At 46.4% G+C, this 26,138-nt stretch overlaps 1 protein-coding gene across 3 annotated transcripts in view; it reads left to right on the top strand.

Moving 5' to 3' along the window:
• TRRAP (transformation/transcription domain associated protein) overlaps positions 1-26,138 on the top strand; it is a 1,075,110-nt gene that overhangs the window by 194,913 nt on the left and 854,059 nt on the right. For all 3 annotated transcript variants that reach the window (XM_085629333.1, XM_085629332.1, XM_085629331.1), the window contains exon 23: positions 17,941-18,140. In XM_085629333.1, coding sequence (XP_085485459.1) covers positions 17,941-18,140 — 200 coding nt within the window. The remainder of the gene's footprint in view (positions 1-17,940; positions 18,141-26,138) is intronic.

Genomic DNA, 26,138 nt, shown 5'->3' with positions numbered 1-26,138 from the left:
CAGTCTCCTTGCCCTTCCTCTTGGTTGGTTGGGCCATTATTCCAGGCTCCAAACCTACTTTTTCACCCTTCCTCTTGCTCTGTGCTCTGGTTTGCACACACACCAATTCAGGGATGCCCAGCATGGCTGCATGGGCCTTTAACTCAACTTCAGCCCAGGCTGAGGTTTCCAGATCATTTCCAAGCAGGCATGCAGCTGGCAACTTTGGAGAGACCACTACCTGTTTCAGGCCAGTAACCCCCCCCCAGCCTAATGTTACCATGGCCATGGGATGACTAGTGGTGACACTGTCAGCGTTGGTGACTGGGTAAGACTTCCCAATCAAGTATTGCTCAGGGGAAACCAGTGTGTCTTTCACCATAGTGACACTGGCACCTGTATCCCTCAGAGCTTCTACCCTAGTTCCATTTACCCAGGGGTACTGTAAGTATTTCTTTAAGTTGGGGGGCCACACAGCCACAGTGGCAAACTCCACTTCTCCCAAGGAGACTAAACTTGCTTCAGTGTGTTCCCAGATTTGCTCAGGGTACACATCTGATCCCATTTGTATACTTGCTGCCCCAGGAGTGGCTGTACTGGGTGCCTTAGGGGCTTTGTTTTGGGGGCAAGATACAGTTAGGTGTCCCTGCTTCTTACAGGTATTACACCAGGCCTTTAAGGGATCAAAGTTCTTCCCCCTATATGGTTGGGGCACATAGGGAGTAGTTTGGGTCCCACCCACCTGAACAGGTTTTTGGGGCCCTTTGGAAGACTCAGACTTTTTATCTTGGGGATTCTCACCACCTTTCCCCTGGGGAGGTTTTGTGACCACCTTCTTTTGGTCACCCCCAGTGGTTGTCTTGGTCACCCTAGTCTTGACCCAGTGGTCTGCCTTCTTTCCCAATTCTTGGGGAGAAATTAGACCTAGGTCTACCAAATGCTGATGCAACTTTTCATTTGTGCAGTTACTCAAAATATGTTCCTTCATGAATAAATTGTACAATCCAGTAAAATCCTGCACACCATGTCCAGCTAACCAACCATCCAGTGTCTTCACTGAGAAATCTACAAAATCAATCCAGGACTGGGTCTGGGTTTTGTGAGCCCCCCTGAATCTAATTCTATACTCCTCAGTGGTGAATCCAAATCCCTCAATCAGAGCTTTCTTCATGAGGTCATAGGATCCTGCTTCTGGCCCAGAGAGAGTCAGAAGCCTGTCCCTGCAGTTACCAGAGAACAGTTCCCACAGGAGTGCCCCCCAGAGAGGTTTCTTTACTTTCCTGATATCACAAGCCCTCTCAAAGGCTGTGAACCATTTGGTGATATCATCACCTTCCTCAAATTTAGGGACAATCCCTTTGGGGATTTTAAGGTCAGAAGTTTCCTCCCTATCCTTGTTTTTATTATTGCTGCCACCATTGATGGGTGCTAAACCCATCTCTCTCCTTTCCTTTTCTAGAGCCAGGAGCCTGGACTCTAGATCTATTCTTTTGGCCAGCCTCACAAGGCTGTCCTCTTCACTGGGGGGTCCCCCAGTGTTGTCTCTGGGACCAGAGCCACCTGTGTGGTCTCTAGGTGCCCAGATGCTATGTCTTGAGTTGGAGGGTATGGGTGCCATCTCCTCCCTAGGGAATAGTATGGGGAGGTTGCTGTCCTCCTCCCCTGATTCCCTTTCCTCATCTGACTGGCCATCACCATGTTCAGATGGGTGGTCTTTAGCATACTCAGCCAGGAGCTCCTGGAGCCCTTGTTTGGTTGGATGCTGACCCATTTGTAAATTTTTGAGTTTACATAAGGACCTCAATTCCTTGAAAGACAAGTGTAAGTAAGGTGTGAGGTCGAGCTCCTCCTCCAGGTCCATGTTATTATTATCACTAATAGCTGGGTTTGTTTGAGACATTCTAACCTGACAGTTCTAACCCTCTACCCTGACTATAGTAACTTTTATTTTTCTAAAATTCTAATGGGACTTAAGCAAGGCCCTAGCAAGACTTTTAGTAATTTTGGAAAAACCAATCAGACTTCTAAAGGCAATTTTTAAGAGTTCTGTCGTGTGATCAGATGGTAACCAAGTAGTCCAACAAATGCAAGTTTGTATCCCACCGCTGATCCACCAATGTGAGAAAGTGGCTCTGTATATACTGTTCCCTAATAGGTACAGGGTGTACAGAGTCCACAGTCCCCCAGAGGCTGATAGAGGTCAAAGTTAGGTATGACCTTACTCTCAAAAGTGGTAGCTTGGTCGAGCAGTAAGGCAGTACCAGAGGACAGTGTATAGTATTTATTGTACACACTCAGTCAGCATATGGTTTCACACACTCAATAACTGAACTCTAGGCCAATGATTTGTATATATAAAATATATGCTTGTTTTATTTTTAGAACCACAAAGGGGGTAAAAATATACTTTCTCAGAATGAGAGGTTGAATATAAATACTTTTGTTTTAAGCAATAAATTTGTGTAAACAGTCAGTTGGTTGCAATAAACAATCCTATTTCCTAAACATAACAATGCATTGAGCTCAATGGTAAATTCAGGTTATTTGTAATAAATTACTTTTCAGATTACTTTTGGAATTCCAGGTCTGGCTCCTAGAACCAGCCTGGGGTCAGTATTCAGAATCAAGTGATGAAAGTCGACTTAATAACTGTAATGATTTTTAAATAATATTTAGCTATTTCAAAAGTTAGCACTTAGAAAAATATTTCACAGAAAACATTCAATGGATCTCTATGGCAAGAAATTCAAATTGCAGGTAGAGTACTTTATTGTTACTTTAGTAATCCAGGACTGGGTGCCTAGACCCAGGACTGGGGTCCTTATCAAAAGCAGGTAAGTAATTTCGTTTGCAGAATTGGTACGATTTTAAAAGAATATTTCAAATTTGCAAAAGTAGACACTTAGAAGAAATTTCACAGAAAAGCAGACAATGGTTTCCTATGGGAGAAAAATGAGTTAGAGGTAAGTATAGTTGTGAACACTTTTCAGAGTCAGGGCTGGGCACCAAGATCCAGCACTGGGAGCTCACCTAGGAGCAGGTGAGTAAATTCGTTTTTGTCACTTGGCTGATTTTTGGTGAATTTTTGCAGTTTTGAAAAGTTCACACTTAGAAGATTTTTGAAGAAAAAGCCAGTCAATGTTACCCTATGAGGAAAATGAAGTTAGCGGTTTAAGGGTAAGTACTCGACTGGTAGTGTTGAAATTCCGGGCATGGACTCAGGGGTCCCCCAGTGTCAGGTAGGTACAGTTGGTTCACCCTCAGCGGTTTCAGGACGGCCGGGTGCAGAGAGAGTTGGGCCCAATGTTATCCTATGAGGGATAGGGGGGCCTTGGTTGGTGGCTGCTGTCTGGCAAGCCACGCGGCTGTGGGAGCTGGGCTCCTGGTCACTTACTCAGGGCAAGTGGGGAAGTAGGTTAGTGTAGAGAGGGCACTGCCAGGGCCACTCGGGCGGCTGGGTGCAGGGTGCTTTTGAGCCTTAGGGCGCTCAATGGAAATCAATGAGAATGTTCCGGTTTGGAAAGAGGCTGCAGGCTCGGGGACGAGGATGTTTCAGGTGCCACCACCACTTCGAGAGGTAAGTTGGGTAGTTGTAGGTTAGGTGGGTACCCCGGGATTGGGCACAGGGGGTCGCAGGGCGCCGGGTGCAGGGGTGCCTTTTGACGTCGGGAATCTTACCCTCTGGTTGATCGCGGCTGGGGTGGCACTTGGTTCTGAGGCTGCAGGCTTCTTCCGGGATGTCGAGGGGGGTCCTTGGGTGCCGGACTCTGGGTCACAGTCGCCGTGGGGTCGTCCTCTGGGTCTTTGTCCACTCCGGCACTGGCCAGGCTTGGCTGGTGCAGAGTGTGTTGGGTCCGCGGTCCCGGGCTGGTGCCAGGGATAGCAAATAGGTTTCTTGAGTAGAGCCTCTACTCGTGGGAGTCCCAGGGGCTTAGAGCTAAAAGGTAGCCAGGTCCTCCGGGGTTGGTGAGGTTGCTGGCCACGTGGGATGCCGCGCTGGTGCAGGTTCGAGAGTCGACAGGCCGGTAGGGCTGGGGCCAAAGCAGTTGGTGTCTTCTTCTCTTTTTAGCAGCTGCAGGGCAGGTCTTTGTTCTTCTTGCTCTTCTTGTCGTTTTTCTATCTGGAATCTGAGGAAGGAAGGTTCAGGGGGCCCCTAAATACTAGATTTAGGGGCGTTACAGGTAGGTGAAGGCCAGGGACCAATGGGTCCTTGTCCTGGGGTGGGTACACCCCCTATCCTGCCTCTCTCCTGTGGGAGGGGGGCAGTAGCCTAATCCTGATAGGGTAGGGCCTCCCATCTTCAAGATGGCGAGAGCCCGGAGATGTGCTTCACCTCGCCTCCCCCACCTGAGGGGTGGGGTGGGCAGGCTGGCACATCCCCTGTCCTTGTATGGGGTTTCCGGCCAAGCTTCCCGCCAGAGTGGGGGGTTGCAGTGGCCTGGGGAAACTCCAACTGGCGGCATGCCTTTGAAGCTTCCCTTTGCTCATCCTGGGGGAGGAGATTTCTCACCTCACCCAGGATGTGCATTGTTGCAGGCCCGGGAGAGCAGGGGCTCTCCCACCCAGGGGTCCAGCAACGTGTCTGCTGTGTGGCAGCCTGGGCAGCCTCAGAGCAGACGTGGATTGCAAGTTAGCTGTAAGGGGGCATCTTCTAAGATGCCCTCTGGGGTGCTTAGTACATTAAATCCTACACTGGCATCAGTGTGGGTTCAATGGGCTGAGAAGTTTGATACCAAACTTCCCAGGCTTCAGTGTTGCCAATATGGTGCTGTGGAGCTCGTGTTTGACAAGCTCTCAGCACCATGTATTCTTAAATGACAGCACTGCACTTACAGTGCCCAGGAATGGACCTGGGTACTGTAGGGGCACAGGGCTCCTGCTCCTGTGCCCACACCATAGGCGTAATGCACCCAGCTAGAGGGGTGGCTGACATATGCCTTGGCAGTGTAGGTGATGGGCATGGTACACAGTGATGTGTGCCATGTCGACTCTTTGTTTTGTCCTGCACCCAGACACTCAGCCTGCAAGGGCAGTGTGTGTGTGTAAGGGTACAGGGCCTCTGAGGGTGGCACAATGAGTGCTGCAGCCCTTAGAGGCCTTCCCTGGTCACAAGGCCCTGGGTACCTAGGGTACCATTTACTAGGGGCTGACATGTGGCTAGGGTTTGCCAATTTGGAGTTTGTGTGTTTTAAGGAAGGAACATAGGCCCTGGGCACCTGATTGGCAGGAGCCCAGGGCACAACAAGGAAAAGTGCATCAGCTATTAGGAAAAACAAAAAGGGGGGTTACTGCAACAGAAACCCACTTTCTCACACGCACTCATCGACCTCGGCTCCACCGGACATCTTCGGAGACGACACCGGAGCTTCGGGGCAACAACACACCGAGCAGGAGGAAGATATCGTCCGCGCTTCCGAGGCCGACGACTCCGACCTGGAGGACATCACACCGGCGCAGAGGGTCGTGAGTACTCTACCCCCTCCCACCCCCGCGCCCATATCCAAAGAGACTCCGGTTACACCCTCGCCTCCGGGCCTAGGGAAAACCAAACATGCAGCTTCTATCACCCCACCTTCGGGCCCGGTGTCGAAGCATCACAAGTCTCACGGCAGCTCGGGCTCGAGCCAGCCTACTCCTGGTGCCGACAAACACCGTTCGGTACCGAAGAAAGTGACACCCAGCTCTGCTCCGAAGCCACCGGTGCCGAAGCCTGGACTCTCGGTGCCGACAAAACACAAGCATAAATCCCTCGGCACCGACGCTCCCGCGCCGAAGCCTACCTCGACACCGAAAAAACCGAAGGTTCCAAAAAAGCATGGCGCAGAGAAACCACCCAAGTCCTCGGCTCCGAAAACATTCGCGCCAGCAGACGATTCGGTGCCAACGGAACTATTTACACCTGATCCTTCTCAAAAAACCTTAACGAAGGATCCAAAGACTGGGCTCTTTATTTTGTCTATCAAGAAAAGACGTCTTGACACACCAGCTCCTCCTCCACCGCCGAAACGGAAGGACTCTGCCACATCTCCTCTCAGAGTGCCCTCCCCACCACCTCCTACACCTCCTCCACCTCTTCCACCTCCTCTCCCTCCCAGGTCTCCGCCACCCTTGCCTCATCACTCCCCAACCCCATCCCCAGAACCGGATTACGGGGATCCAGATTATGATCCAGCGGACGCCCCGATGGACCCAACACCCCCAGGGACCCCAGACCCATGGGAGGATTACCAAAACCCTGACATACCAGATGTGCCTCAGGATGACCTCTACCCATCCAGGCCATCTCCCCCGGAGGACTCACTAGGTTTTCACCACTTAGTGCAGCGAGCAGCACACTATCATGGGGTAGAACTACATAGCGAACCAGTTGAGGAAGATTTCTTACTGGATACATTTGATATTCAGGATAAATCTACAGCCATCTTGCCCATGCTTAAGGGTGTTACCAAACATGCTGCAGAGGTGTTTAAGGACCCAGTCAGGGCCAGGGTCTTAAACCCCAGAATAGAAAAAAAGTACAAGGCAGCCCCCACAGATCCTGCATACATTAAAGGACCTGCTCCTTTAGATTCACTAGTTGTGTCCACAGCTAGAAAGCGGTCCAACTCCCAGTCCTCAGGTGAGGCTCCACCGCCAGATAAGGAATCAAAACTCTTAGATGCGTCTGGTAAACGCACTGCCTCGCAAGCCGCAAACATTTGGCGCATTGCGAATACACAGGCGCTGCTTGCGCATTATGACAGAGCACACTACGATGAGCTAGAGGCTCTTATGCAACACCTCCCAGAGAAACACAAACGTAAAGCTCATGACCTAATACAGGAGGGTAAGCTCATTACTAACACCTCCATTAAATGTGCCCTCGACGCAGCGGACACTGCTTCTAGAGCTATAAATACTAGTGTCCTGCTTCGCCGTCATGCCTGGCTCAGGATCTCAGGGTTTAAGCCAGAAGTCCAGGCATCCATACTAAATCACCCCTTTGACCAACAACACCTATTTGGGCCAAAGGTGGACGAAGCATTAGAAAAAATGAAAAAGGACACGGACACAGCAAAGTCTATGGGGGCATTACAATCCCAAACCCCTAGACGCTCCTTTCGACGTTCGTCCTTTCGTAGCACAGGCAGAGGCTACTCCACCGATAGTGCCTCTACCTCCTACAAGTCCCCTCCTCAAACTACCTTCTCAAAGGGCTACCAAAGAGGTGGCTACAGGGGCAACAACAATAAGGGCAGGGGCAAAACCAACACCACCCGTTCTGCCACACCGCCCTCACAATGACTTCCCCTCGCTCCCCCCAGACCATCCCACTCCGGTCGGGGGCAGACTGCAAAACTTTATTGACACCTGGGAGCCCATAACATCGGACAAATGGGTGACCCAAATTATTCGGTCAGGGTACTGTCTCGAACTAACATCTACCCCACCCAATATTCCACCAAGGCACCGTACAATGTCACAGGAACATTCCACACTGCTCAAACAGGAGGTGATCTCCCTCCTACAAAAACACGCTATAGAGCAAGTCCCCGTCAATCAGCAAAATTTAGGGGTCTACTCTCTGTATTTTCTAATACCGAAAAAAGACGGGACCCTGCGGCCCATTCTGGACCTCCGGCCTCTAAATGCATACATACATTCGGACCATTTCCACATGGTCACCCTCCAACAAGTCCTCCCACTCCTCTGTCAGGGAGACTTTCTCACTACCTTGGATTTGAAAGACGCATACTTTCATATTCCAATACACCCTTCTCACAGGAAGTACCTAAGGTTTGTGGTGGACGGTCAGCATTACCAATTCACGGTTCTCCCCTTCGGGGTCACCACCGCACCACGGGTGTTTACCAAATGCCTAGCGGTAGTAGCAGCACACCTCAGACACCAACACATTCACGTCTTCCCTTACTTAGACGACTGGCCGATAAAAGCAGCGTCTTACGACCAATGTGTGCAACATACAAACAGCACCATCCAACTGCTCCACCAGCTAGGCTTCACGGTGAACTACCAAAAGTCCCACCTCATACCATCTCACACAAAGCAATATCTCGGGGCCACTATAGACACCTCCAAGGGTATAGCCTATCCCAATTCAGCCAGGATCGCAAGCATACAAGCCTTGCGCCAAACGTTCATTGCTCAGCACTCTCTCCCAGCAAGAGTGTTCATGAAGCTAATAGGGATGATGGCATCTTGCATTTTCATAGTGCCCCATGCAAGACTCCACATGCGTCCACTCCAAGAGTGCCTAGCACGACAGTGGAACCAGGCCCAGGGACAGCTGACGGATCTGGTGTTGGTGGACGGCCGCACCCATCACTCTCTGCAGTGGTGGAACACCACAAACCTTTCCAAAGGGCGGCCGTTCCTGGACCCGGTTCCTCAGGTTATTCTAACAGCGGACGCATCGCTCTCCGGCTGGGGAGCGCACCTCCTACACCTCACAATGCAAGGTCTATGGACGCCACAGCAAAAGTCGCTCCACATCAACCATCTGGAGCTATTGGCGATCTTTCTAGCCCTAAAATCCTTTCAGAAACAGATTTCAGCCAAAGCAGTCCTCATTCGCACAGACAATATGACTGCAATGTATTATATTCAAAAACAGGGGGGGGGGGGGACACTTTCCCCAGCTCTCCCGCTTAGCACAGAGCATATGGAGATGGGCAATTCCACAAAACATCTTTCTCCTGGCACAACACGTCCCAGGCATACCAAACACCATGGCAGATCTGCTCAGCAGACAAACGCAACAAATACACGAATGGGAACTGCATCCACGAGTTCTTCGCCCATTCTTCCGCAAGTGGGGGCATCCTCAGATAGACCTCTTCGCCACCCACGAAAACAAAAAATGCCCACGCTTCGCCGCCAGATACCCACACCCATTGTCCAAAGGCAATGCGATATGGATGAACTGGTCAGGCAAATTTGCATACGCCTTTCCACCTCTCCCACTAATTCCATTAGTGGTCAGGAAGCTACAACAGCACTCCCTCACACTCATTCTGGTAGCCCCAACATGGGCCAGGCACCCGTGGTACACCACACTATTACAGCTATCAGTGGTACCACATCAAAAACTGCACCTGTCCCCATGCCTCCTAACTCAGAACCATGGAGAAATCAGACACCCGGACCCAGCTCAGCTCAACCTTGCGATCTGGCTCCTGAAATCTTAGAATTTGGGTACCTTAACCTTCCCCCTGACTGCATGAATATTATCAAGGAAGCCAGACGTCCTACCACTCGAGCATGCTATGCCGCAAAGTGGAAGAGATTTGTTGTTTACTGCCGTAACAATACAATCAACCCTTTAGATGCATCCATACAACACATTATATGCTATCTACTCCATCTTCAAAGGTATAACCTGGCATATTTTCCATACGCCTACACCTAGCAGCGATTGCTGCTTACCTGCAAAACAGACAGCATTTATCACTGTTCAGAGTGCCCGCTATTAAAGCCTTTATGGAAGGCCTTAAACGCGTAATTCCGCCCAGGGCACCACCTTCCCCTGTATGGAATCTAAATGTAGTTCTTACAAGGCTAATGGGTCCGCCCTTCGAACCAATGCATAAATGTGAGCTAAAGTTCCTCACCTGGAAAACAGCTTTCCTCGTAGCTATCACTTCCCTTAGAAGGGTTAGTGAAATACAAGCGTTCACTATACAAGAACCCTTTTTACAGATACATCACAGCAAGGTGATACTTCGTACAAATCAAAAATTTCTGCCCAAGGTCATTTCCCCCTTCCATCTTAATCAATCGGTGGAATTACCTGTCTTTTTCTCGCAACCTCAATCTGTTGCGTAAATGGCTCTACATACACTTGATGTTAAGAGGGCTTTACTGTACTACATACAAAGAACGCAACCTTTCAGGAAGACTAAACAATTGTTTGTCTCCTTCTCTCCACCGCATAAAGGCAACCCCATCTCTAAATCCGGGATAGCTAGGTGGATTGTAAAGTGCATACAAATTTGCTATCACAAGGCAAAAAGAACATTCTCTGTTCCACCTAAAGCCCACTCTACAAGAAAGATAGGGGCTTCTATGGCTTTTCTAGGGAACATACCCTTAGATGACATCTGCAAAGCAGCCACATGGTCAACTCCGCAAACCTTCACAAAACATTACTGTGTAGACGTGCATTCCAAGCAACAAGCTAGTGTGGGCCAGGCTGTACTAAAGACACTATTTCAAACCGCTGCAACGGATACCGGTGGTCGCCGCTAGGGCTGGGTACTGCTATATTATCTATGCAAAAGTGTACAATCTGCAGCTCATATGCCTCGAACGGAATATGCTACTTACCAGTATGCATCTGTTCTTGGCATGTAGAGCTGCAGAGTTGTACACGTCCACCCGCCTCCCCGGCTACCTGTATCCGTTCCAGTCTATCTTATATAGATACAACACACATGGGTTTCTCACTGTTATCACTACGCTCCATCATTTCCCTGCTGGCGAAAAACAATCTGAGGATGGAGCCGAAGCCCATGCGCAGTACGGACCGAAGGAGGAGTCACCGAACTCGTGACTTCCAAAGACTGTCCAAGAACAAAAACAAACTGCAAACATCCGGGTCCAACACCAGATGGCGATCTATGCAAAAGTGTACAACTCTGCAGCTCTACATGCCAAGAACAGATGCATACTGGTAAGTAGCATATTCCTTCCATGCATGAATCATTGAAAATCCCAGGGAGATGACTATTCTTATGGATTAAGGTGTAATAAGATAGTTGTCCAATACTGGTAAGTTTTCTAACGGAATTCCAGGTCTCATGAAATACCAAATATGGACTTAAATTTTACTTTTTTAAAGTAACTATCGTTGAGATGACGCCACAAGCAACCTCTGGATTCATTTCCTAATAAAAGCTCTTGTGGTGTTGGAATATCCCCTTCACTGCTAGGTGCTAACGTAAATAGTAACTTGTTGCAATATTTTAAGATGGTAGCCCAATAATATAGTTTAAAATTGGGCAAGTTCATGCCCCCTCTGTCTTTAGGGGGGGTAATGGTTCGTAAGGCTCTGCGTGGTTTCCCTTACCCCCAAATGAATCTAGAAAACATACTATCCATATCTTTAAATACTTGTGATGGAAATTCTAGACAGATTGATCTAAAAAAATATAGAAATCTTGGCAGGAAAAGCATCGACCCACAATAGATAAATGAAGATTGTTACTCCTGATCAAATCCTTTTTTGTACATTGTATTAATGGATCGATATTATCGTTAACTAGATTCTCTATTTTGGCCCTTATACTCACGCCAAGATATATGGCTTTCTCGGTAACTCGTGTATCAGTCATCTCAATTTTACTGTTGAGGATGATCTGAGTTTTGGTTTGATTAAGTTTATAGCCAGATATTTGGCCAAAAATATTAGCTTCCTCTTCAATCACCATGACCGAAATCGCTGGGTCACTGGTAACCAACGCGATATCATCCGCGTATGCTAACGTTTTTGTGGCCTGGTCTCTTATCCAGATGGATGGTATCAATGCGTTGTTATCCAATCTTCGGATAAATGGGTCAATATATATAGCAAATAAAAGGGGTGAACACGGACACCCCTGCCTTGTACTTCTAGTAATGGACAATGGTGCTGATACTGACCCATTAACCATAACACCAGCAGACGGATTCCTGTACAACATCTGTACAGCTGTAATAAAGGGATCCCCGATACCACATCTAGCCATAACTATCCACAGATATTTCCAGGAGACCCTATCGAATGCTTTTTCGGCATCTAAAACTATAAGTGCCATAGGGTCTCCTGAAACTTCACACCAATCAAACAAAGAGATTACTCTCTGGATATGATCGGTGGTGTCCCTACCCGGAATGAACCCATGTTGTCGAGCCGATACGATTTTATGTATATTCAGAGCTAATCGTGCGGCAAGTAACTTAGCATAGATTTTGGAATCACTAGTTATTAAAGTAATTGGGCGATACGACCCAAGTTCTGTAGGATCTTTATGCTTTTTTAGAAATACAATAATTTTGGCCATTGACCATGACCCAATGGTGTTAGTGTATTCTTCAATTGGGGAAAGAATTTAATATAATATTCAGTGGGAATCCCATCCATACCCGCCGCTTTACCTGAAGCAAGACTATTTAATGCGAGAAGAATTTCCTCCCCTTGGGGGATGGCATCCATACTTTCTGAATCATTACTTTCTAGACTCATTGGGCTATCTTGATTGATATATTCATTAATTGCGTCCAACTGTACATTAGTATCATTACCACTGTATAGAGCCTGGTAAAATTTATGGAAGGCAGTTCTAATTGCATCAGAATCAGCTATTAGCCCTGCTTCTGGTTCTCGAATCATCTTAATAGAGTTAACGGTATTAAGTTCTCGGGCGCGTACAGCTAGCTGATGTCCAACTTGTTCACTCAGTTCGTAAATCTTTTCCTTATAAACAGCTGCTCTATTGATAGCTCTTGCCGTTAATACATCTATGACTCTGTTTTTAGCAATTGAAATCTGTCTTAGCTCATTTTCAGTGTCTCTTCCCTCCTGAATGGCTTTGATTAGCCCTCCTTCAGCAATACCGATGTTACTCTGAAGTATTTTCATTTCTTGTTTGGCTTTTTTATTAGCATTCAATGAAAATCGAAGTGTTTCCCCTCTGATTCCAGCTTTAAGAGTGTCCCAAATGATCTCAATTGGTGCACTACCTATATTTTCTTCCAAGAATCTAGGGATCCACTGTCGCATGGACTGACAGTACGCTTCATTTATTAATAATGCTCTTTCAAATGTCCATGTTAGAATATTATGCCTTTGTGAACCAATTTCAATAGTAAGGAGAAGGGGATTATGATCAGAAAGTACCCGTGGTAATTTTTCAATAAAACAGCTAGTGGCTAGAATGCTAGAAACCAAGAAATAATCCAACCTTGCATGACGTGCATGTGGAAAGGAATAATGCGTAAAACCCTGATCGTTGGGATACTGCGCCTGAGTTAGGCATACATTTTTAAGAGCTTGAAAAACTTTTGGCTTTCTGCCTTTATATTCAAAACCAAACTCCTCTGACCAATTGCTAGGTAAATTTATATTAAAATCCCCACAGATTACTACAGGAAGTGACCAATGGACAAGTTAGTTAGATATGTGATCCAGAACTACGGGGTCATCACTAATATTGCTATAAATTGTACAAATTGCCATTTTACCTCCATTGAACATCTGACACTCTGTGATAGCCCAACGACCATATTTATCGGACATAGATCGAGTAAATTGTACCATACCTGCTTTCCCCAGAATAGCGACACCCTTTGTCCTAGTTCCTTGTGTAGTGGCTATAATAAGTTTAAAACCCAATTGGTTAAGCAAATGAATTTGTGACCCCTCAATATGTGTTTCTTGAACACACAGAATATTTGCTCCGGATAATTGTAGCCCAATGGCCACTCTTTGTCTCATCATTGAGGCCACAAATATTGATCGTCAAGATTTTTAATTTATCCATACTGCTAATTTCCTTCCTCTAAGAAAAAAAGAAAAAAATGTACTTAACTTCTCAGTATTGATCTTTTTTCTACATTTTCTCCCATTAGTGCCATTTTCTACGTTAGACATAAAATTCAGCAAGAATAATAAGAACCCATCGCATGTACTCTCTATGGCATCCCTGACACTTTCAATATTAAGGAATATACCCTAATACTGAAGGGCCATATCTGCTCATGCAGATATGCCCACACCTAGGATATAGTGCACCCTGCCTTAGGGCTGGTAAGGCCTGCTTGAGGGGTGACTTACCTATATCTTAGGGAGTGCTAGCCGGCATGGCACACAGGTAGTGTGTCATGCTGACTTCTTTTTTTTTTTTTACCTCACAGGGATATGCCAGCTGTAGGAGCAGTGGCATTGTCCTAGTGATCCTCTTCAGCCTCCATGCCCTAGGTAACCAGGGTACTACTTACTACAGACTTAGAGGGGCAAAAGTACCAATTGAGGACATGTTTTTAGGGAAAGAACACTGGTACTCGGAACCTGAAGCGCAGGGACCCAGTTCTCTACAGTCAAAATGCATCAAAAGGCAGGCAAAACGTGTGGGGGGGCTGGGGGCAGGCTGGGGGAGGGGGTAGTGCAACAGAACCCCTTTTTCTCATAGGGAACAATGCCCTATTCTGATCCTTTCCATGCTGAACTTCCTCCCATCTCAGTTATGCTTCCAGCTCACCTTTGCAACTTGGAAATATGTTCCCATACCTAATCAGCTGGCATTGAAGACTGGCTCTCCACAACGTTTGTGGTCCACCTCTAGAGCACAATGTTAACGTTTTTTTGTCAGCTTTCTCCATTTCTCTTCTACATGTGCTCAGTGTCTCTTTTTTTAATTGGGACAATTCTAGAAACTATTGCATTGAGAACTTTACCCTGTGCAGCACATCCGGTACTTTCATGATCTCTTTTTGATGTTTCCGAAGGCGGTTTGACATCTAGCTATTACACTGTAATGGCTGCTGGCCATCTTTGCTTCCTGTATTCTGCTCATCACACATGTGAGGTGGAACCTGTGAGCACTTCAGTTATGTAGTCGCTTTCACTGAAGACTGCACTTGGGCAACTTCTTGGATGGCATTTGGCTGTCTCCAGAGGTCTTCTGAGACCTGCAAAGGTGGAAGTAACTTGACAATTTGACCTGAAGGACAAGGTTTTGTCTTTATCCGGTTCTCACTATATTTGTCACCTAAACATTGATTCCCTGTAATGCACACATTAGACTGCTTGAGTTACATGCATTTCAGTTGGTCCCCAAGACATTCCTGCCTTCGTCTTTACATCTTACCGGAGACCACAAATGTGCTGTCATTTGCAAGATCTGTTACTTTAATAAAAACAAAAACATAATAAGGCCTTACAGTCCGCTCATTGCTTACCATTAATTTGCTTCATAGTCACACTCATTTCCTTGCTTCTCATTGGTCATCAGTGCTTGCTGGTTTCACTTTTTCTCTTGTGCATTTGTCTCCATGATGGAGCATGGCACACGTACTGGTAAATGTCTTTTAATAGTGTCCTTCAACAGGTACTTTTTTTGTTGTTACTTCCCCCTTCGTTCTTGCTTGCTTGTTGTTGCTTGCACCTGTCTGCCTCCCGTCATTGTTGTTTGCACTCATTCCCCCCCCCCCCCCCATTGTTTCTGCTTTTTTTTTATTCAACAGAGTATTTAGTGGCCACTGTATGAAAGTGCCCTTTTTTAGGTTTCGCCTATGCCGCGCGCATGCGTTGCATAGGGAGACATTTAGCCGTCGTTCAGCTCTTTTTCGAAGCACATACTCGTGCTTGTGGCGGCATACACCTTGCGGGAGCGCACAGGGGCGTGCAACAAGCAAGAGTATGTGCTTCGAAAAAGAGCAGACTGCGCGTGCACGCATACATGCATGCACCTCCCGGGCCAGCAAACACGATTGCAGTGCCAGAAGTGTGTTTTTCTTTTACTGTGACAAGCACGCTTGTGGCGTGTGCTTTAAAATATCCGCATTGCTTCTTGCAAAGTTCACAGGCATATATCTGCATTTGCAAGGCTGTGCAACTGAAGAAATAACACAACCTTTGCCGGTGATCCGGAGAAGTCTGAAAAAGATTTATGGCTTTTTTTTTTCTTTATGCGCTGCAGCTTTGATAGGTTGCTTGCCGGCCTTCGGAACTCAGCTGCTGTTTTGCATATAAAGTACATGTAGCTGAGATTGCGATTTCAGTTTCACAGGCCTGACACATTTTATGAAACTGTTTGAACCTACGAAGCAATCGTATGCTCTAAAAGCGAAGGCACGTAGTCTGTTCCCATTGAGTGCACCCACATTAAAGAACAAGCATTGGCAAGGACACTAGGTCTGGCATAGGCAAGCTTGACTTTCTTTTTTTTTTTTTCTTCAATTTTAAACATGCGCCACAAATAAAAAAATAAGTTAATATTTAAACAGTGCTGCTGCCTAAACATGGCGGGCACATACCTACAGAAAAAATTACAATTAAAGGCATGTGCTTGTTATCAGAGGGTTTTATCTTTCGACTACACTGCCGTTTCTGTTTCTACTCCTCTGAGGATGTGTGTCATGCATGCACTGTCTCCGTGCCTTTCCTGTGACCGTATTAGTGTGTTCTCAGAACTAAGCCTGAGAAACATAGAACGTCCCCACACCGTTTTCCAGGGCAGTGAGTGTAAAACTTGTGAATTCTGTGGACCCCCACTTAATTATTGCTTGAACCCGGGGACCCCCTCTGAATCATTATTGGAATCTGGAAACCTCCAGTCAGTCATTGATGGAAGCTGGGGACCCAGCCTAGGCATTTTTTAATTGTTTGAACTGCAAAACAATACAGAAAAAAATATAGAGACAAGCATCCATCAAACAAATACACAAACGATGAAGTATAAATATATATTTTTTTAAGTCTACATTTGAATTTTAATGGGAAGGTTGGAGGAGATTTCTAAATTTGGTTTAGGCCACTCATCATCCATACTATATTATGTTTGAGGCACTTGCACTGCTTCCATGAATCAATGTGAAGATGCTAACTTAATTTTTAGCCTCCAATTTCAAATTACTTTAAATGTACAGAACACTTTAAAATTCTCAAACAAATTAAAATGTAGCTTTTTTATTTACATACACTTAATTGATTTGTTAATATTATGTAATATTATAGTTTCAACGATTTTTAAAATATTGTTATAAATACATATCACATATAACAAGCATTGGCATAGCCAATAGGTTTCGCCTTTAGGACCGTATAAGTGTTTAGCCATGCAACAGTTGTTGATGTTGCACCAAAGATATTATGCTGCATAACTAAATACTTATAAGGTCCCAAAGGCGACACCTATTGGCTATGCCAATGCTTGTTTTCACGGTCACCCTCACTTTTTGGCACGATGCTGATGCTTTTCGACTGATGTGCACGGAGTTCCTGCCAATAAGGCCCCAGTGCTCTTTCCCTAGAACATGCTAAATGGTCTAATTGTAACCCATTTGGCACACACTTTGGCTCCCCTGTAAGTTCCTAGTATGTTGTCCCCCTGGTGCCTAGGGGCCTGGGTACCAAAGAGGGTCCCTAAGGGCTGCAACATGTACTATGCCACTCTGAGTGACCCCCTTACAAATTGCATTCTGCTTGCCATTGCAGACTGCGTGTCATCGTGCAAACCATGAGTTAAAACATGTCATGACACATTCACTGTGTGCTGTGCCCAAGTGACTGCATGAAATATATGTAAGTCACCCCTACAGCAGAGCTTGTAGCCCTAAGGCAGGGTGCCTTATATTACATGTGAGGGCTTACTACATGAGCAGATATGTCCCTGTGCTGTTTAGTCGAACTACTAGATGGTACAAGTATGTGTACTGGGCACTGGTTATTAAGAGTTTCCCAACTACATGATGGCTTTACTGAAAACTGTGGTGTTTGTTAAGACAAGGTGTTTGATATCAAATTTATACTGTTTCTAGTACAATATTTATTAGGACATGAACCCTAAGAGCTCCATAGAGGTCGAAACATTGACGTCAGTCATTTGTTCTCTACTTTTGCTACCAGCAGGTACATCTTTGATTCACATGACATTGTCTTTTTTCAATCATGTTTGTTCGTTTGTTGCTGGTTTATTCTGTATTGATAACATCAAAACAATGTTATGCCTTGCAGTATATTTTGATATTATTGGTTTAGTTGGTAAGTAAATGCGCATTTATGGTTGTTTTGGCATCTCCAAAACAAGAGATGACCTTTAATTCAGTTCCATTCTATTTCCTTGAAATATTTATCTGGTTTACGGCATGCTCCATAAATATGGCTGTTATTCTTCATGATTAATGTGTACCAAAAGGACTAGGTCCCAGCAAAACATGACATACAAAGACATTTGATGACTTTGATCAAATTTTGTTTTTCAGCTTCACTGAAAAGTCCATCCCCAGCGTAATCATTTCACATCGTTACAAAGCCCAGGACACTCCTGCCCGTAAGACTTTTGAACAGGCTCTAACAGGAGCATTCATGTCGGCGGTCATTAAAGATCTGAGGCCCAGTGCATTACCATTTGTAGCCAGTCTAATTCGTCATTACACTATGGTTGCGGTGGCTCAGCAGTGTGGTAAGTGCGTTGTTTTAAAGCTGTAATGTAGCATTGCGTAATTTCCGGTAACTTATGTAGATTCATTTCCTGTAACCTATACAGATACACATTATTTTGTTATCACCAGTCTTTTTTTAAAATAAATTCTACATGGTCTTGCCTTACCTAACACAAAGATTTGTTTAGGTGATCCTTTCAGTGTTATCCCTATTGATCCTTGGTACCTGATCCATTGCACTTCTCTCTAACCAAGCTAACCCTCACTCTGCAGCTTGGGTACAGTGAAATAAACCAGGACTGCACAGCAAAGTATGATTTTCTATTGTCCCAACAGGAGTGCTGAAATGCGGTGTGATTTCAGTAGCAGCTAGTGTTACATGTGAACAAATTGCCTCATCTGAGGCAGCACAGCTTTACTAGCAGCCTTTAGCACTGGAACCGTTTATGTTCATTAATGACTAGAGCCCAAAATAACAAAAAGTCTCTAAGCATAAGAGGTGCAACTCCAAGCAAAGGGTTAGATGATCTGAACAAAAGCTTACGCGAAGAAAAATTCCAGCACACCTGAAGCACATTTGAGTGAAATTCAATTTCTTATTCCATTTATGCTCCTTACCTTGCTGTCAAACACACCTTTCAAAGCAAACTATAAACTGAAAGAACATGGAATTGTATTCTGCTAATCAGACACTCCTCTGAAGTCTGCAAAAGGTATGGTATCCAGGAGTGTCCTGACATTCCTCCAGGCCCTTCTGGAGCCTGTGTAGCAGCACCGAAAACCTGTGCCACAAACTTTGTTTCTTTTATTTAAGATGGAGGACCAGCATTTCACCTTCAAGATCACTGACACCTGCTCCAAAATGCTGCTTGCGCATCACCTTTCTTTGCCAACCCCTATTTTCAAGCCGCTCCACTGTTTGCTTTTCTCTTGTGCTCCATTACTCATAATTGACATCCAGTGCTTAATTTCAGCACGTATTACCTGGGTCTCAACTCCTTAATTTATTTCCGATCACCAGGATTTAATTAGGGTGCTTGCTTTCTGATTACCCTGACTGTGCAGTGTCCAAACAGTTCTACTAACTGCCTGTAACACCTGTTGCTGCTTGAGCATTGCTAATTGTGCATGAAATTAAAGCATTTGTTTCCTAAACTGGCACTCAAACTTGCTCATCAACTGCAGCCAAGGAAAAGTAATGTCATTGTCACTCAAGGACTTACACCAGGCCCCACAACACTCTCAAGCAAGGGAAGCTTCTGCTTTCGCTCCCATTGGCTGACCTTATTCAAATGTGGAGCAGGCAGCCACACTCCCCTTTATGTGACCTGAACCATTGAGCGATGTGAGACCAACTGTCTGGTCAGTTTTCACACATACAGGTACCTACATGTAGAAAGTATTTTAAGCCACAACAAAGCATATTAAAACAGTTTAAAATATTAAAAGTATTCTCTTTCTGGGGACCGCCATTGATAATCATAAACACTGTATAGTCATGCACACCTTTAATCTACCTTACTACATTGCGCCTCATTTCTCTCACTTTTCCTTTTAAAAATAATTTGTGAAAGTGTTTTTTGTGACAGAAGTATTAATTGTTTATAGTGCATAATGTCAGAAACAGATTCCTGGCACAGGAGGTTCTCCTGTTTTCTTCTCTGTCCTGTAGATGTCTTTTGGACATCTCAACAAAGAACTTCCACTCATAATTTGAGTCTGGAAGGCAATTGATGCAGACATTGTGTGGGCTTTTCTCCTTCTTTCTTCCACAGGATGGGCATTTGGTCAAAAAGAAAGAAAATAATATGTGTAACATATGCTCATAAATACCTGTGCTGTGCACACTCCTGGCATCTATTGTTGGGTGATTTTGTTTGAAGAAGTTTCGGTCACAAGGTGCCCTGTGGTCCCTCCCTTTGCCCACAATGCACAAGGAGAAAGACTCCATCTTAGTCATTTTTCGCCATTAGGTTTGGGCTTTAAGTTCGAGCACTGGACTGTCCAAAAGGAGAGTACCTGCTCTAAAATACCTCCAGCTCTGGTCTGGAATCTCAGTATAGTTCCAGCAAGTTTAATGTGCCTTTCTTCAGTCACTGCACTCTTGTGGCAAACAGTGCTTGACTTGGAAGGTAGCCTTCCTCATTGATATCACTTCTCTCAGGAGAGTCAGTGAGCCTCTACAGTGGATTAACCTTGTATCCAGCAACATAGAGAAAGGGTAGTTTTATGAACAAACCCACAGTTGCTTTCCAAGATAGTTTTCCCTTTTAAAGTAACCCAAACAATTGAGTTGGCCATTTTCTTCCTACACCCTGAATCTGTATCAGAAAGGGAATTATATAAACTTGATGTCAAAAGTGCACCAATGTGCTATAGTTCTAGAACTAAAACCATCTGCAGAATAAAACAATTATTTGTTGCCTTTGGAAGACCCCTCATAGGATAAGCCATTTCCAAGTGTAGGATTGCCAGTTGGATTAAGTGTATACAAACATGTTCCGATAAAGCAAGCCACCTAATGCATGTAGATCTTATATCACTTTCCACTCAGAAGGCAACTACAATGTCTGTAGGAAACTAGTTTTTGTTGCAGTACCACCCCACTTTTTGCCTATGTGATGCAACTTTGACTGAAATGTACTGGGTTCCTGGAAACCAGGGCCCTAGTGCAAGTGTTCTTTCCCTAAAAATGTTCAATTTATTTACCCCAATTGACAATACCTTTAGCACCCTCTGTAAGTCCCTAATAAATTGTACCTAGGGCTAGAGGTACTAAAGAGGGCCCCTAAGGGCAAAAGCACAAATTGTGCCACCCTAAGGGACCCTAACTAAGCACATGCAAGGCTGCTGTCGCAGGCTGCTGTGTGTCTTGGGGCAGACAAAAATTAACCTGTCATACATCTGTGTGCCATGTCCCCTAACACTGCATGCAATATTTTATGTCGGGGTACTGAATATTACTTGTGAGGACATACCTGCATAAGCAGATATGCTCCTTTGCTGGTCAGTCCTATCACTGCCAGTACAAGTGACCAGGAAAGGCATTTTAAAACAAGTGCTGGACTCGATGAAAACGAGTTCCCCAGGTAAAATGATGGCGTCACTGAAAATAGGGATGTTTGGTATCAAACATCTCGTATTGGTAAACCCACACTGATACCAGTTTTGCATTTACCAATACATGCTCCCAGAGGGCACCTTAGAGGTGCCCCCTGAAAACCTACCAGCCTCTGGTGTCCTTGTTGACTGGTTTCTGCCAGCCTGCCACCCGAGACACTGTTCTGACCTCCTAGTGTGAGAGCCTCTGCTCTCAGGAGACCCAGATCAAAAACATGTCAGGGAAGAGCCCCCTCCCACAGGATGGCCTGCTGATTAGCCTTCCTTGGGCGGCAAGCCGCAAAGGGTGGCGCCTTCGAAATGCAAATCTGGCTCCCCCTCAAAGGAGAGGAAGCCGACCCCTTTGTCCAGGGCCCCCTTGGCACCTGGACAGACAGGAAAAGTTTAGTCAAGGATGCGTGCCACCTCCAGGCTAGTACCACCCCAAAGGTGGGCTACTGTGAGTTGGACGCAATTTTGCAGAAGTAGCCATCTTTGTGATGGCATACTTAGGAAGTCTGTGACAGGGTTATGCCCACTTCCCACAGGGAGTTGTCATAGTGGGCGTAGTGACCCCAAGGGCCAATAGTGCATTGGTTTACTACCCTACTCTCTCCTGATGACCCTAAATTCAGTATTTGGGGAAGCCCCTAACACCAGAGAAGCCGATCCTGACGACCTAAGAAGAGAGAGGAGACCGAAGAGCCACAAACTCAGAGAGGACAGAAGAAGTAGCTGACCAGTTACCAACCCTGACGGCTTGTCTACATCCCTCATCGAAAGCTGCATCAAAGTAGACTCGTTCTGCACCTGCTGATTCCAGAAACCCATGCAGATTGCCTGCCTTCGAACGAGATTCAAGACTTGTCATGAACAGCGGACCTGTTCCGAAGAAATGCCAAGAGAGATGACTCTGAGGCCTCCGGAACTACCAAAATCCGACACCCTAAGTCCCCACTGCACCCGTCTCCTCTGGCTCCAGTTGAAGTGAGACGTTCGGTGTCAAGAAGGTCCTCCAGAGCTCGAGTCCATCGTGGTTTCACCCCTCTTGGTCTCCCCGACTTTGCCTGCATCCTCCGCTCGCAGGCCCCCATGACCACGGCTGCTCCGGTAAAGAAAACCCCGATGTCTAAGGACACTCCTGCAACCTTGGGCCTTGGAGAAAAGGACCAAAGAGTTACCCCCGGAGCATCGCAAGGCCTGAGCTCATTTGCTGGTTCAGCCCTACTGGCCTCCTAGCTAGAGCCTGCAGCCTCTTTCCGCAGTGATCCATCTCCATTGAAATACATTGGGCTCCTGACGCTGGTTTGTACCCTGCACCCGGCTGCCCCTGGTGGTGTACTGCTGGTGCCGCCTTCGACCTGGCCCACCACACACCATAACTCCTGGAGATTGGTCATGCATGTCACTGTACTGTACAGAACTTGTTCTTCCTTCCATAGGATAACCTTGCAGAACTCAGAAGCTGCACTATGTCCACTTTTTAAAGTGAAAAGGATTTTTATTAAAAAATGTACTTACCTGAACGATTTTTCTCTGATGCCTAAACATATATAAAGATACTTGCTATTTTTAGAAATTGGTGAGGATCTCCTCGAGTCATGTGTGTCATTTATTGATCATTGTGTGTATATTTGCAAATGTCTTGCACTCCTCTGTGTTAAGCCTAAGGCTGCTAGTCCACACTACCCCACTTTGGGATTGCATAGTAAGCCCCTGCCCACTCATAAGGGAAGAGCCATCTTCCTACAGTGGCCTTCTTGGGAATCATTCCTTGCAGACATCTGCAAATCTGTTACATGGTCAACACCACCCTCCTTCACCAAACACTACACTGTGGCTAACAAGGTCCGTCAACAGTATTTAATTGGCCAGATAGTATTAAAATCCTTGTGTGAGAAAGTGGCTCTGTATATACTGTTCCTTAATAGGTACAGGGTGTACAGAGTCCACAGTCCCCTAGGGTTTGACAGAGGTTAAAGTTAGGTATAACCTTACTCTCTAAAGTGGTAGCTTGGTCGAGCAGTAAGGCAATATCAGAGGACAGTGTAAAGCATTTGTTGTACACACTCAGTCAGCAAATGGTCTCACACACTCAATAACTGAACTCTAGGCCAATGGTTTATATATAAAAAATATATGCTTGTTTTATTTTAGAACCAACACTTGGAGTTAAAATATACTTTCTCAACAGTAGATGTTTCATATAAATACTTTTGCAGTATGCAATAGATTTTAGTAAACAGTTACAAGTGGTTGCAGTAGGCAACTCTATTTTTAAACACAACAATAAATTGAGCTCAATGGTAAATTCAAGTTATTTGCAACAGATTACTTTTTAGATTACTTTTGGAATTCCAGGACTGGATCTTAGATTCAGTCCTGGGTCAGTTCTCAGAATCAAGTGATGAAAGTCGACTTAATTAGTGATGATTTTTAGACAATATTTTGCTATTTTAAAAGTTGACACTTAGAAAATATTTCAGAGAAAACAGTCAATGATTCCCTATGGAAGAAAATGCAGGTTACAGGTACAGTATGTTCTCGTTACTTTTGTAATCCAGTACTGGGTGCCTAGACTCAGTACTGGGACCTTTATCCAAAACAGGTAAGCAATTACGTTTTCAGATATTATACGATTTTTGAAGAATATTTAAAGATTGCAGAAATCGACACTTAGAAGAAATTTCACAGAAAAACAGTCAATGGTTTCCTATGGAAGAAAATTGAGTTAAGGGTAAGTACAGTTGTAGAGATTTTTCAGAGTCAGTGCTGGGCACCAAGATCCAGCACTGGGAGCTCACCTAAGAACAGGTGAGTAAATTCGTTTTTGTCACTCGGCTGATTTTTGGTGAACATTTAAAGATTTGAAAAGTCCACACTTAGAAGAAATTTCAGGAAAAAGCCAGTCAATGTTACCCTATGAGGAAAATAGAGTTTTCGGTTTAAGGGTAAGTACTCGACTGGCAGAGTTGAGGTTCTGGGCACAGACTCAGGGGTCTCCCAGGGTCAGGTAGGTGCAGTTGGTTCACTCTCAGTGGCTCTAGGGCGGCCGGGTGCATAGAGAGTTAGGCCCAATGTTATCCTATGAGGGATAGGGGGGCCTTGTTTGGTGGCTGCTGACTGGCAAGCCACGCGACTGTGGGAGCTGGGCTCCTGGTCACTTATTCAGGGCAAGTGGGGAAGTAGGAAGGAGTAGAGTTTTCACTGCCAGGGCCACTCTGGCGGCTGGGTGCAGAGTGCTTTTGAGCCTTCGGGCGCTCAATGGATTTCAATGGGAAATCTCCGGTTAGGAAAAAGACTGCAAGCTCGGGGACGAGGACTCTTCAGGTGCCACCACCACTTCGAGAGGTAAGTTGGGTAGTTGGAGGATAGGTAGGTACCCCGGGATTGGGCACAGGGGGCCGTGGGGCGCCGCGTGCAGGGGTGCCTTTAGGTGTCGGGAAATCTTACCCTCTGTTGATCGCGGTTGGGGGGGCAGCTGGTTCTGAGGCTGCAGGCTTCTTCAGGAATGTCGAGGGAGGTCCTTGGGTGCCGGACTCGGGGTCACAGTCGCCGTGGGGTCGTCCTCAGGGTCTTTGTTCACTCCGGCACTGGCCAGGCTCGGCTGGTGCAGAGTGTGCTGGGTTCGCGGTTCCGGGCTGCTGCCAGGGGTTAGAGATAGGTTTCGAGTAGAGCCTCTACTCATGGGAGTCCCAGGGGCTTAGAGCCAAAAGGTAGTCAGGTCCTCCGGGGTTGGTGAGGTTGCTAGCCACAAGAGATGCCGGGCTGGAGCGGGAACAGGTTCGAGGGTCGACAGACCGGTAGGGCTGGGGCCGAAGCAGTTGGTGTCTTCCTCTTTTCAGCAGCTGCAGGGCAGGTCTTCTTTCTTCTTGCTCTTCGTAGTTTGGAATCTGGAATCTGGGGAAGGAAGGTTCAGGGTGCCCCTAAATACTAGATATTGGGGCATTACAGGTAGGTGAAGGGCAGGGACCAATGGGTCCCCGTCCTGGGGTGGGTACACCCCCTATCCTGCCTCTCTCCTGTGGGAGGGGGGCATTAGCCTAGTCCTGATAGGGTAGGGCTCCACATCCTCAAGATGGCGAGAGCCCGGAGATGTGCTTCACCTCGCCTCCCTCACCTGAGGGGTGGGGTTGGCAGGCTGGCACATCCCCTGTCCTTATTTGGGGTTTTCGGCCAAAGCTTCCCGCCAGAGTGGGGGGGTTGCAGGGCCTTGGGGAAGCTCACAGAGGCGGCATGCCTTTGACGCTTCCCCCTGCCCATCCTGGGGAGGAGATTTAGCACCTTGCCCAGGATGTGCATTGTTGCAGGACCAGGAGAGCAGGGGCTCTCCTACCGAGGGGTCCAGCAACATGTCTGCTGGGTGGCAGCCTAGGCAGCCTCAGAGCAGACGTGGATTTGTAGGTTAGGTTCGAGGGGGCTCCTCTAAGATGCCCTCTGGGGTGCTGGGTACATTAAATCCCACACTGGCATCAGTGTGGGTTCAATGTGCTGAGAAGTTTGATACCAAACTTCCCAGTCTTTAGTGTTGCCATTATGGTGCTGTGGAGCTCGTGTTTGACGAGCTCCCAGCACCATGTACTCTTTAAATGGCAGCACTGCACTACAGGGCTCAGGAATGGACCTGGGCACTGTAGGGGCACAGGGCTCTTGCGCCCACACCATTGGCATAAGGCACCCAGCTGGAGGGGTGACTGATGTATGCCATGGCAGTGTATGTGATGGGCATGGCACACAGGGATGTGTGCCATGTCGACTTTGTTTTTGTCTTGCACCCAAACACTCAGCCTGCAAAGGCAGTGTGTGTGTGTGTGTGTGTGTGTGTGTGTGTGTGTAAGGGTACAGGGCCTCTAAGAGTGGCACAAGGAGTGCTGCAGCTCTTAGAGGCCTTCCTGGGTCACAAAGCCCTGGGTACTTAG

Source organism: Triturus cristatus, chromosome 10 (genome assembly GCF_964204655.1).
Source record: "Triturus cristatus chromosome 10, aTriCri1.1, whole genome shotgun sequence".
NCBI classification, from domain to species: domain Eukaryota; kingdom Metazoa; phylum Chordata; class Amphibia; order Caudata; family Salamandridae; genus Triturus; species Triturus cristatus.
Note: the sequence above shows the minus strand (reverse complement) of the source record. Positions and strands in the feature narration are given on the sequence as shown.